General features: G+C 37.0%; 1 protein-coding gene across 23 annotated transcripts in view; it reads right to left on the bottom strand.

The window, feature by feature from the left end:
* LOC145266322 (protein tweety homolog 1-A-like) overlaps positions 1 to 12,053 on the bottom strand; it is a 301,166-nt gene that overhangs the window by 145,578 nt on the left and 143,535 nt on the right. For all 23 annotated transcript variants that reach the window (XR_013864700.1, XM_080121883.1, XM_080121887.1 and 20 more), the window contains exons 7-9: positions 7,612 to 7,681; positions 5,182 to 5,234; positions 2,824 to 2,916 (exon numbers count right to left, since the gene is read on the bottom strand). Coding sequence is in view for 22 of the 23 variants with exons in the window: in XM_080121883.1 (XP_079978009.1) it covers positions 2,824 to 2,916; positions 5,182 to 5,234; positions 7,612 to 7,681 (216 nt within the window). In the remaining variant the exon portion in view is untranslated. The remainder of the gene's footprint in view (positions 1 to 2,823; positions 2,917 to 5,181; positions 5,235 to 7,611; positions 7,682 to 12,053) is intronic.

Genomic DNA, 12,053 nt, shown 5'->3' with positions numbered 1-12,053 from the left:
ATCCGACTTAAACCAAAGAATAAGGGAGAGAGAGAGAGGTGTTGAGTGGACAAGACGAAGGGGAAGCTCTGAGAGGAAGAAAGGGTGTTTGTAACCACTCTCTGAAGGAGAGGTGGGGAAAAAGAGGGTTGGATTAAAAATTAAATCAATATTAAACGAGTTTTATTTTCTTTACCATATAAAAATTAAATCAATCCGACTTAAACCAAAGAATAAGGGAGAGAGAGAGAGGTGTTGAGTGGACAAGACGAAGGGGAAGCTCTGAGAGGAAGAAAGGGTGTTTGTAACCACTCTCTGAAGGAGAGGTGGGGAAAAAGAGGGTTGGATTAAAAATTAAATCAATATTAAACGAGTTTTATTTTCTTTACCATATAAAAATTAAATCAATCCGACTTAAACCAAAGAATAAGGGAGAGAGAGAGAGGTGTTGAGTGGACAAGACGAAGGGGAAGCTCTGAGAGGAAGAAAGGGTGTTTGTAACCACTCTCTGAAGGAGAGGTGGGGAAAAAGAGGGTTGGATTAAAAATTAAATCAATATTAAACGAGTTTTATTTTCTTTACCATATAAAAATTAAATCAATCCGACTTAAACCAAAGAATAAGGGAGAGAGAGAGAGGTGTTGAGTGGACAAGACGAAGGGGAAGCTCTGAGAGGAAGAAAGGGTGTTTGTAACCACTCTCTGAAGGAGAGGTGGGGAAAAAGAGGGTTGGATTAAAAATTAAATCAATATTAAACGAGTTTTATTTTCTTTACCATATAAAAATTAAATCAATCCGACTTAAACCAAAGAATAAGGGAGAGAGAGAGAGGTGTTGAGTGGACAAGACGAAGGGGAAGCTCTGAGAGGAAGAAAGGGTGTTTGTAACCACTCTCTGAAGGAGAGGTGGGGAAAAAGAGGGTTGGATTAAAAATTAAATCAATATTAAACGAGTTTTATTTTCTTTACCATATAAAAATTAAATCAATCCGACTTAAACCAAAGAATAAGGGAGAGAGAGAGAGGTGTTGAGTGGACAAGACGAAGGGGAAGCTCTGAGAGGAAGAAAGGGTGTTTGTAACCACTCTCTGAAGGAGAGGTGGGGAAAAAGAGGGTTGGATTAAAAATTAAATCAATATTAAACGAGTTTTATTTTCTTTACCATATAAAAATTAAATCAATCCGACTTAAACCAAAGAATAAGGGAGAGAGAGAGAGGTGTTGAGTGGACAAGACGAAGGGGAAGCTCTGAGAGGAAGAAAGGGTGTTTGTAACCACTCTCTGAAGGAGAGGTGGGGAAAAAGAGGGTTGGATTAAAAATTAAATCAATATTAAACGAGTTTTATTTTCTTTACCATATAAAAATTAAATCAATCCGACTTAAACCAAAGAATAAGGGAGAGAGAGAGAGGTGTTGAGTGGACAAGACGAAGGGGAAGCTCTGAGAGGAAGAAAGGGTGTTTGTAACCACTCTCTGAAGGAGAGGTGGGGAAAAAGAGGGTTGGATTAAAAATTAAATCAATATTAAATGAGTTTTATTTTCTTTACCATATAAAAATTAAATCAATACGACTTAAACCAAAGATACACAAGTGTAAGAGGACTTGTATCTTATTTGAGTATCCTGTCGAACAATAAATTAATGTAAAATATATTTTTAGTCTTTAATTTGTATTCTCATATATGTTGATATAAAACCATTGATAATTGTCTTAAAAAGTTTATGATCTTCCAAATCCAGCAGAGTATAGTCTTCTATCAAATTTCGAAAACAAGTTGGACAAACTAACTTCCACCACAATCCCAACAGTTCCCTCGCCTCCCTTCATCCTTACACATGAAAGCGGCGAGTCAACACAATCAGTTGATTTAGAAACACGCGTAAGATTATAACGACGACCGATACTGCACCAACCACACTGGGTGTTTCTAAACTCGTCGGACTGCATCCGATATGACAGGTGTTCTTTCGATCATACATTGTGCCCGTCACAAGTTGGCCTGTTGATTGTTTTCACCCACTGTGTTTTCATGGTGGGGCGCTTTGTCTCTCGATCGAATCGTCTTCTATCCCGTGTAGTGTCTGGGTACATCAATCACTCCGCTGGTCCTTGTGTCTTGCTACAAAACGAAGAATCCTCACCACAAACAAAAAGGAACTTTGGTCTATAATAATAACTTTATTAATTTCATTACTTCATAACAGCTACTGTCTAAATTGAGGTCATTGACTAAGACCAGACAAATAAAGTCACAGATTTTCCATTAACACAGGCTAGTTAACATCATAACATCAGCCCAGCCGTACAGTTCGCTGGCTACGACTACTCTTTAAAATTTCTTTTTCTAAATCCAACCCTCTTTTTTCCCACCTCTCCTTCAGAGAGTGGTTACAAACACCCTTTCTTACTTTCTCTCAGAACTTCCCCTTCGTCTTGTCTACTCAACACCTCTCTCTCTCTCTCCCTTTCCTGGGGGGGGGTGTGCTCACACTGATATCTATTGGCAGTCCCCAGGGGTTAGTCTTTGTCCAGCACTGTGTGTGTGGTCCGTTATCATCTAATGTCACTTCTAATACGACCATCTCTCTTGACATGTCATAGATAATTCCAAATCTGTCTCCCTTTTTGAGACAATATAACATCTGCTTTGCCTTTAACAAGCAGATGACATTGACGGTTGGTCCTATTTTCCTAAGGTTTTGCATTTCTCTACACTTCACCCCATCCCATCCGGTCCAACATCCCCTCTCACCGCAATATGCACCTCGCTGCATGTATTCACGACACCATAGTGTCATAAGATTGCAAAGATTTGAAAGCATGAAACTTTAAATTCGACTTACCTTACTGCCCATGTTGTAGGCAGAAGCCATATGTAGAGCGTTAGTCAAGGTCGAATTCGCCTGTACGATTGCCGTAAGTGCAGAATTATAATCCTGAAAAAAAAAAAAAAATTTCCATCAGTCGAAACAATGTATTATTTAGAAATTCATAAAGACGCCTGAATACATCAGCGTCACAAAATAAAAAAAAACAAATGCAAATGTGAACATATTGTGCAATTGTATCCGCCTGTGATACTGTAAACACTCCCCTCCCCACAAAGTGTCAGGATTGGTTGGTTGGTTTTGTTTTACAGCATATCAACCCTTTTCGGGTTATTTAATGCCGAATCCAACGATTTTGAAGAAAAAATTTTTTAATAGAATATATTTGTTGTTTTCACGTCAGTTTCTATTTAACCCATAGTTGGGACCCTAACAGATACTACCACTCCGGGTCAGAGTGGACCTGGGAGCAATGGTAATTAAAGGGTGGCTCCACACTTCCCAAAGCCCACAAGCTGGGGCCTCACCACTGGATATAGTTTAAGGTCATATCCAGGACCCCCATTGAGGGACTTTTACCCTCTGCAGGGGGGCAGTCGGCGTATTCTAATGCCCCACCGACAGGGCCCACAAAGCGTCAGGAAGTGAACAAAAAAAGAAAAAAAAACAAGGAAAAATTACAAAAAGGGGAAATAAGTTGATCAGCTGAAGTGATGTTAAATCCATTGCTCTTTCGGTTTCTTGTAAAATCTGTTCTATCATTCTAGACACTTTCTCTCACCGAGGCTATTCTCCATCTCTAAAAATCTATCAAATCATGTATAGAATATTGTCATCGTATTTGGGTTAGTGAATCTTCCTATCATTTGAAAGTTCTTGATAAATTGTAGAAACGTATCTAATTTGACCCCCACCTCCATTTTCTTCACTGCAACCTATCTCATGATGTTGCTATTAGTGTGAGGATGGTTAACTGGAATCTGGGAAAAAAAAAAAAAAAAAAATTCGGAATTTTTTTTTTTAGGTATTGGAATCTGTATCGGAAAAAATTTGTGTATATTCCGATGTCAAAAACTATTCCTTTTTTTTTTTTTTTTTTTTTTTTTTACATGGAGGTCACCACTTATCAAGGCCCGGAAGCCACTCAATGATAAGGGTTATTGCATATACAGTAATCAATGGGATAGTATCGTAGTAATCATTAGTACTAGAGATTTAATAGAGTGTCTTACTTAAGGGGGCGGTTTGTCAGGAATTTGTTCATGTTGGACTTGAAGACATCCAAGTTGTAGTTAGGTGGGTTGGTTGTTTTTGTTTTACGGCATATCAACCTTTTTCAGGTTATTTAATGCTGAATCTAGTTATTTTGAGGAACGATTTTTAATGGAGTATATATATTTTTTTTTAGGTCAGATTCTATTTAACCCATAGTTGGGACCCTAACAGATACTACCACTCTGGGTCAGAGTGGACCTGGGAGCAATGGCAATTAAAGGTGGCTCCACACTCCCCAAGGCCTGCAAGGTAGGGCCTCACCATCGGATATAGTTTTAGGTCATATCCAGGACCGTAGTCAGGTGGGAAACAGGTAAACGGAAGAGAGTTCCACAGTTGTGCACTTCTAAGAAAGAAGCTCTGCTCATGGAATCTACGTTTGGATTTAAATTATCTTTTTTATTTGATTTTTTTTTTTTTTTTTTTTAAATCTGATGGTAGTAATAAAAAAATAAATATTTATTGATTTTAAACTTCCAAGTGTTTTTACATTTCAGAAATTTTCTAGTTAAATATTTAGAGATTTATAAAGAATCAGAATCGGGAATTGTATTAGAATCATCCAATCACTAGTTGCTAGTCTCAGTCTTTATAATTTTATAAATACTATAATGACATGTGTTCCTCAGAATTGTTTGATTTTTCGTAATTTTTGAATATATTATTTTCAGCATGACAAATAAGTACGTAATATTGTTTTTGCTTAAAAAAAAAAAAAAAAAAAAAAAAAAAAAAAAAAAAAAAGAAAAAAAAAAGAAAAGAAAAAGAAAAAGAAAAAAAAAAAAAAGAAAAAGAAAAAAAAGAAAAAAAGAAGAAAAGAAAAAAAAAGAAAAAAAGAAAAAAAAAGAAAAAAAAAAAAAACTGATTTGTCGACTGTATCTTAACAAGCCCCGAATAATGTTTGGAAATAAAATATTTCGATATGGTTTCGTATATCGTTTCATGCTTTCTGACTTCTATTCCGTACTTAAACGATATTTCTGCGATTTTAATTTTGGGAATGTAGTTGTTAGATTGCCCTGTATCCTTCAATTTGGGACGCCTGTATTAACCCGAGAAAACATCGAAGGGGAGGGGGATACAAAACGATGGCCTTACCTTAACAAAGGGTTCCGTTGGATTTTCACACTTCAAGTAGGCATTGAGAACTTCTAGAATATGGAAAAAAAAAAAATCATTAGATCCACATTTAAAAAAACAAACGATAATTAGAAAAAAGAAAATTTAATAACCTGCAAAACAAGACCAGCCAATATATTTATTCTGAAACCTGGTTAGTTTGAATAAAAAACAAAAAAAATATAATGAATGTGCAACGCAAGTCCAAAAAATGACCTCAGAGGAAGATTAAATCTGAGTAGTATAGGTTGTAACGAGTGCAGAACAGGAAACTTTCATGGTATGGTCACATTAAAGGAATGGATAAAAGTTCTTGGGTTCAATTAATTGATTAACAAATACTAGCAGGGAGCCTAGAGTTACCTGGTCATAAAATATGATTAAATATAATTTTTTTTTATTCGTGCAGATATCATATTTATTATTACAGAGGTCTATTGCTTATTTTAACCCAATATATAATAGTTATTTCAACAAAAAAAATAAAAATAACTTGGGTGGAAAACATCAGGTAGTTCTGTGATGTATCCACAATATGATGCAATTTCAGAACAGCGTATTTGATTTTATTTTCAATATTTAAAAAAAAAATCATTTAATCAAATTTTTTTATTAATACTTAAAAAATGATTGCAATAGTATTCATTTCGATTGTTTTTTTAATATTAATTTTTTCAACACAAATTTTTATTGGACAAAAACGATTTTCAAGACATGTTCCATATTTACAAGGATTTTCCAAGGCAAAAATAAAAATTCCAGGATTTTTCAAGTTTGTGCAACACTGGATGAAAATATACATTTATACTTTAAAGTTGTTTTTATTTTAGCTATTTCTTGTCCATCTAACAATAGCTCAAACAGTTACAACTAAGGCTAGAGCGCTAAATGTTTTGTTTTACTTTTGAAATCATTTTATATTAGGTATATATATTGCGTGAAATAGATTATGTTCAGCAATGATTGGTCGAAAGAGTATAGGAGTAAGTACAGTGACAATCTATATAATTATAAAACTCAAAACGAGTGATGTAACCCACTTTCCAGTTCATGACATCCGGTTGCACATGCGCGCATAAACATTAACCTATAACAATGTAAACAAATACACACAAATCGCTTCTTTGGCAGATTTTGACCTGCGCACTGAAATATTAACGTTATTATTTCAAAATATTATTTAACATGGGAAGAGTGGTGGTTTTATTAATTATTTTTTTTAGATTTAAAGTTTCTATAACTTGGTTGAAGGATTCCAATATGGGTTTTTCATTCTTATACTTCTCATCGGTAGGTTCATGTACGTTTTTGCTGCTAAATGACGTTCGTCGGCGTTCGATTCGTAGGAAAATCATGTTTAATTTTTTTTACACGAATAGGGAGGTTTTTTTTTTTTTTTTTTTTTTTTTTTTTTTTACATATTTGAATGATCTGTCCCTGATTTTTCATTTTAATATACTTTCATAAAAATGTTTCTGTTATGTCAAAAAAACTATTTTCTTTAGGTCACAAGTGTCACGCTCATACATAAATTCCATAAAAAAAAAAAAAAAAAAAAACAGAGAGAGAGAGAGAGAGAGAAAGAGAAGAGACGGAGACGGAGACGGAGAGGGAGACGGAGACGGAGAGGGAGACGGAGACGGAGAGGGAGAGGGAGACGGAGAGGGAGAGGGAGACGGAGAGGGAGACGGAGAAAGAGACAGAGGGACGGAGAAAGAGACAGAGGGACGGAGAAAGAGACAGAGGGACGGAGAAAGAGACAGAGGGACGGAGAAAGAGACAGAGGGACGGAGAAAGAGACAGAGGGACGGAGAAAGAGACAGAGGGACGGAGAAAGAGACAGAGGGACGGAGAAAGAGACAGAGGGACGGAGAAAGAGACAGAGGGACGGAGAAAGAGACAGACGGACGGAGAAAGAGACAGAGGGACGGAGAAAGAGACAGAGGGACGGAGAAAGAGACAGAGGGACGGAGAAAGAGACAGAGGGACGGAGAAAGAGACAGAGGGACGGAGAAAGAGACAGACGGACGGAGAAAGAGACAGACGGACGGAGAAAGAGACAGACGGACGGAGAAAGAGACAGACGGACGGAGAAAGAGACAGACGGACGGAGAAAGAGACAGAGGGACGGAGAAAGAGACAGAGGGACGGAGAAAGAGACAGACGGACGGAGAAAGAGACAGACGGACGGAGAAAGAGACAGACGGACGGAGAAAGAGACAGACGGACGGAGAAAGAGACAGAGGGACGGAGAAAGAGACAGAGGGACGGAGAAAGAGACAGAGGGACAGAGAAAGAGACAGAGGGACAGAGAAAGAGACAGAGGGACAGAGAAAGAGACAGAGGGACAGAGAAAGAGACAGAGGGAGAGAAAGAGACAGAGGGAGAGAAAGAGACAGGGATACTTACTGCTTTCCATGTTAGCACTAGTTTGTTGCTTCACATATTCGTCTGGATCAATACACAAATCTCCGAGACCCTGAAAAAGATCAAATCCATGGTTAGCAATCTTGGTGATTTCAACACATTGCAGCAGAAACTCAGAATTTGATGGCATTTTTTTTTTTTTATTTGTAGTGAATTAGTTCACTGTGCAAATTATTCATAATAAAATATAATAATCAATAGAGGATTGATGCTACGATAATACATACGCAATCTGCATGAATTAAATTATGCTTAAGCATATTGTACGCATGCCCTATAAACTACTCCAAGCTGACAATTCAAAACCTGACTGCCAACTGTGAGGTGTCTTACTGTCTTGCGAATTAAAAATGATCTTCCCCACCCTACCTCCCATCGTCCTTCTACTTATCTCACTTTCTATATTTTTGCTCTGTTAATTATTTCGGGCCATTGTTCGGAGCCTTGGCTCATGGTGATGCCACCGAGTGCCAAAATTATGATTTTACTCATTTCACTGGACAGTCAACAAGAAATTCTATGCCGAAGTTTTAAAAGGAGTTCAGGAAGAGATTCCTTTGGAAGAGTCCATCACTCTTTAAATCGAGTGAGTGGCATTTGCACCAGGACAATGCTCTTAGTCCACTTCATCCTCGTCACGAACTATTTGACCAAGATGGGCATCAAAACAGTTCCTCACCCTCCCTATAGCCCAGACCTTGCTCCCTGTGACTTTTGGTTATTCTCTAAGCACAAGGAAAACCTTAGAGGCAGTCGTTATGAAACAAGGAAATGAAAGAGGCTGTGACGAGGGTCATTGACACGCTCACACAAGAGGACTTCCATGGGGTCTTGAAGAAGGTACAAGTGCATTGCAGCTGGAGGAGATTACTTCGAAAGGGGACTAAAGTTTCATGTGTGTACGATAAATAAAAATGACTATACAAAAAATATCTGGAAACTTATTTAAGGCATCTCGTATTCGGTATCTTTTTACTGTAAAAATATTTCACAGAATTTTTTAAATTAAAACGAAAAATATAAAAAATTGGAAATCAGAAATACAAAAATAATTTCTTAAAATAGTTAAAATCATATTTGTAGTGTGGTCCCTGGTCTTGGTAGAGACCACTTTAAAGGGTGGTAGCATCTTTATGTTTTACAATAAAGTGGAGGGGGGGATAGAAAGTGGGTGTGGGTACAGAGACAGCAATAAAAAGGATGACGTTAGGTAGAGAGCAACGGACATGGGAGAGGTAGAGAGCAACGGACATGGGAGAGGTAGAGACCAACGGACACGGGAGAGGTAGAGACCAACGGACATGGGAGAGGTAGAGACCAACGGACACGGGAGAGGTAGAGACCAACGGACACGGGGGAGGTAGAGACCAACGGACACGGGGGAGGTAGAGACCAACGGACACGGGGGAGGTAGAGACCAACGGACACGGGGGAGGTAGAGACCAACGGACACGGGGGAGGTAGAGACCAACAGACACGGGGGAGGTAGAGACCAACGGACACGGGGGAGGTAGAGACCAACGGACACGGGGGAGGTAGAGACCAACGGACACGGGGGAGGTAGAGACCAACGGACACGGGGGAGGTAGAGACCAACGGACACGGAGGTAGAGAGCAAAAAAAATGATCAAGAAAAAAGGCGATAGAATTATACAAGTGAGGCTAGGTAAAATAAAAAAATAAATAAAAATGTGAAAAAAAAAAAATTAAAAAAAAAAGAAATAGATGCAAAAAAATTGAGAAAAAAAAAATTATCCGTTCTACAATTTTAGGCTTTTGATCAGAATTTAATCGACTCTGGTTGAATTATAAATCAATATTTCACACAACGTCAATCCCGTTTGCCGATACTTTCTACGCTCTCATAACAAGTCAATCCTTTAATGAAGCAATAATTTCTGCTTACAGCACGAACATCAACCGCACTTCCTAATGGAAGAACCTTGTTATTTTTATACCAAAACAAGTCGTGTTATTCTATAAGCTGCCGTGATAATGTCAAAAATTAAGCAAGTAATCTACTTATGGCATTGTAAGAAAACAATTGACTATAAGCTAATTAAATAAGATGTTTTGGACAACAGCCAATGAAAACAGTCGATATACACAGGACAGATGACTTGGACAACGTTCAAAACGTCACGGTTTATGGTAGCCGAAGTAGTTTCTCTGCGTTCGAAATTAGATGCGGTTTGCTTGTTAATGACATATCAACCTATTTTAATTGGATTATTTATAAGAACGGTTCAACAAGAACTTGCTTGCATTTCAATTAAAAACGACCATGTTGCAGTCAACTCGGAAGCAGCCTCGTGGTATTGTGTCCCACAGAGTTCTATGTTAATGGGTGTCAGGAAGAAGATGGGGGGAGGGGGAAAACGTAATGATCAGTAATGGTGGAATTCGAATCGGGTTTAATTATACAGGAGGACGGCTCAACAGGAACTTATTTACATTAAACTTGAAAACAGACCAGGTTATAGTCAGCTGAGAAGCAGCCCCACGGTATTGTGTTCCACAGGCAATTGCTTGCTTTCGATTGTACTGATATGCAGAAGTTTAAATGTAATGTGAACAAATATCTAACTGCTCAACTCCCTACTTCGAGTAACCCTGTAGGCATGGCCACCGATTCACAGTAGCCTTGTTGAGGTGAAGAGGAGAAAAAATAAAGAATAAAAAAAATTACATCCCTGACATTGCACTCCATGCATAAATTAAATTTTTTAAATATTTCTAAATCTACTATTATATAAAAGGAACTGTGTGTGTGTGCGTGTGAGAGAGTTCTCTATGGACTCCAAAATGGCTGGGCCGATTTTTATGAAATCTCACGCGAGTATACTTCATGTGCCTGGCAGTGTTCTTAGATGGGTTTTGTAGTGGAATGTATTCAATAAGTAGGGCTATGACAACAGTATATTCTTTTCATTGTTTTGACGCTCGAGTGTGTATCCGTTGATATCTTATATGCCGTTATATACAGTGATGTGGTTATCGGTTGATTAACTGTGTCTGTGTCAGGTATATACTCAAGAGTCAAAACAACGGAAAGAATATTCTATTGATAAATACTGATAATTGAAAAAAAATCCGATGAAAGAAGGAACAGATGATTTTGACCAATATTAACACTCTTAGACAGCCTAACATCACAAGTGCATTTAAGAGTTTTATGACCATAGAAACAGTAAGGCCAGACATAAAATCAACAGTAGGTTCATTCATAAGACGGGCACGTTCGAAATGAATGTTTCTATTTAGAGCACAATCGAACTATGATACTTGACTTTTGCATTTTAAACTTTATTTAAAGCCATTATATATAAATATAATAGTGTTGGGACGATTAATTGGAATTGGAAAACTCTGAACTTTAATGGGGAACAGGAATCAGTATCGAAAAAAGTTGTGCCGAGTTTTCAATACTAAAAACAATACTTTTGTTTTTTTCTTTTTAAATTTTATTCAAGGCAACATCTTCCCCTGCTGTTAGTAATAATAAAATAAATATACATCATTCCCCACACATGTTTTTTTTACACTTGAGAAAATATACTGCACATTTAACATGTTTTTACAGTGATCTGGAAAAAAATAACTTTATAGTTAAACTAGTAAGTCACACGGTATTGTCCGGTCATAAAATATGCTTAAATATATTTTGATTAATGCAGATTCGTATTTATTATTATATTATACTAGCATAGGTTCCCGACGTTGCCCAGGTGTTTTGAGGTGTATGCTGAGCAAAAAAAAAAAAAAAAAAAAACGGGTAATTTTTTTAACTTTGACCCCTATTATGACCCCTTAACATTTGTTTTGGACTCAAATCAAGTTAAGTTAGATCAATGTCCAAGGAACCTATATCTAAAATTTCAAGTGTTTAGACCCAAAATTGCCGGAAGAGTTTGGTAGAGTTCTCAAAGGTCAAATCGTTGAACTTTGACCTCTTAACAGCCAAATTTCTGTCCGAAAACCGATCACAGATTTTCCCAAATCTCAGTACTCTGTATATCAAATTTCAAGTTTGTAGACTAAAAATTGACAGAGTTATTGCATAGGGAAATGTACAGGCAGACAGACACATTCACTTTTATAGATTAGACCCAATATATAATAATGATTTTAAAAAAAAAAAAAAAAAAAAAAAAAAAGGGGCTTGTGCGCCACCATGAGAATTGAAACCAAAACGTTTAGCTTACGATTTATTTTTCCTCTGCCATTAATGACCGAGCTACGAAGCTAAAAATTAAAACATGAGCCAATAGCTATTATGTTACGCATGCATATTCGTAATGCTGGCATTCCACCTTCATCTGGTAAATTTCAGTTTTTTTTTTTCTTAAATTTTCACTTTTGTACCAATTTTCTCGGGCTAAAACCCAAATATAAAGTTTTGCATGGGTTCAAATATCTTATAT

This window comes from Euprymna scolopes, chromosome 41 (assembly GCF_053919585.1).
Source record: "Euprymna scolopes isolate OS-2025 chromosome 41, ASM5391958v1, whole genome shotgun sequence".
Taxonomy (NCBI): Eukaryota; Metazoa; Mollusca; class Cephalopoda; order Sepiida; family Sepiolidae; genus Euprymna; species Euprymna scolopes.
This window is presented reverse-complemented; position numbering and strand designations above follow the sequence as displayed.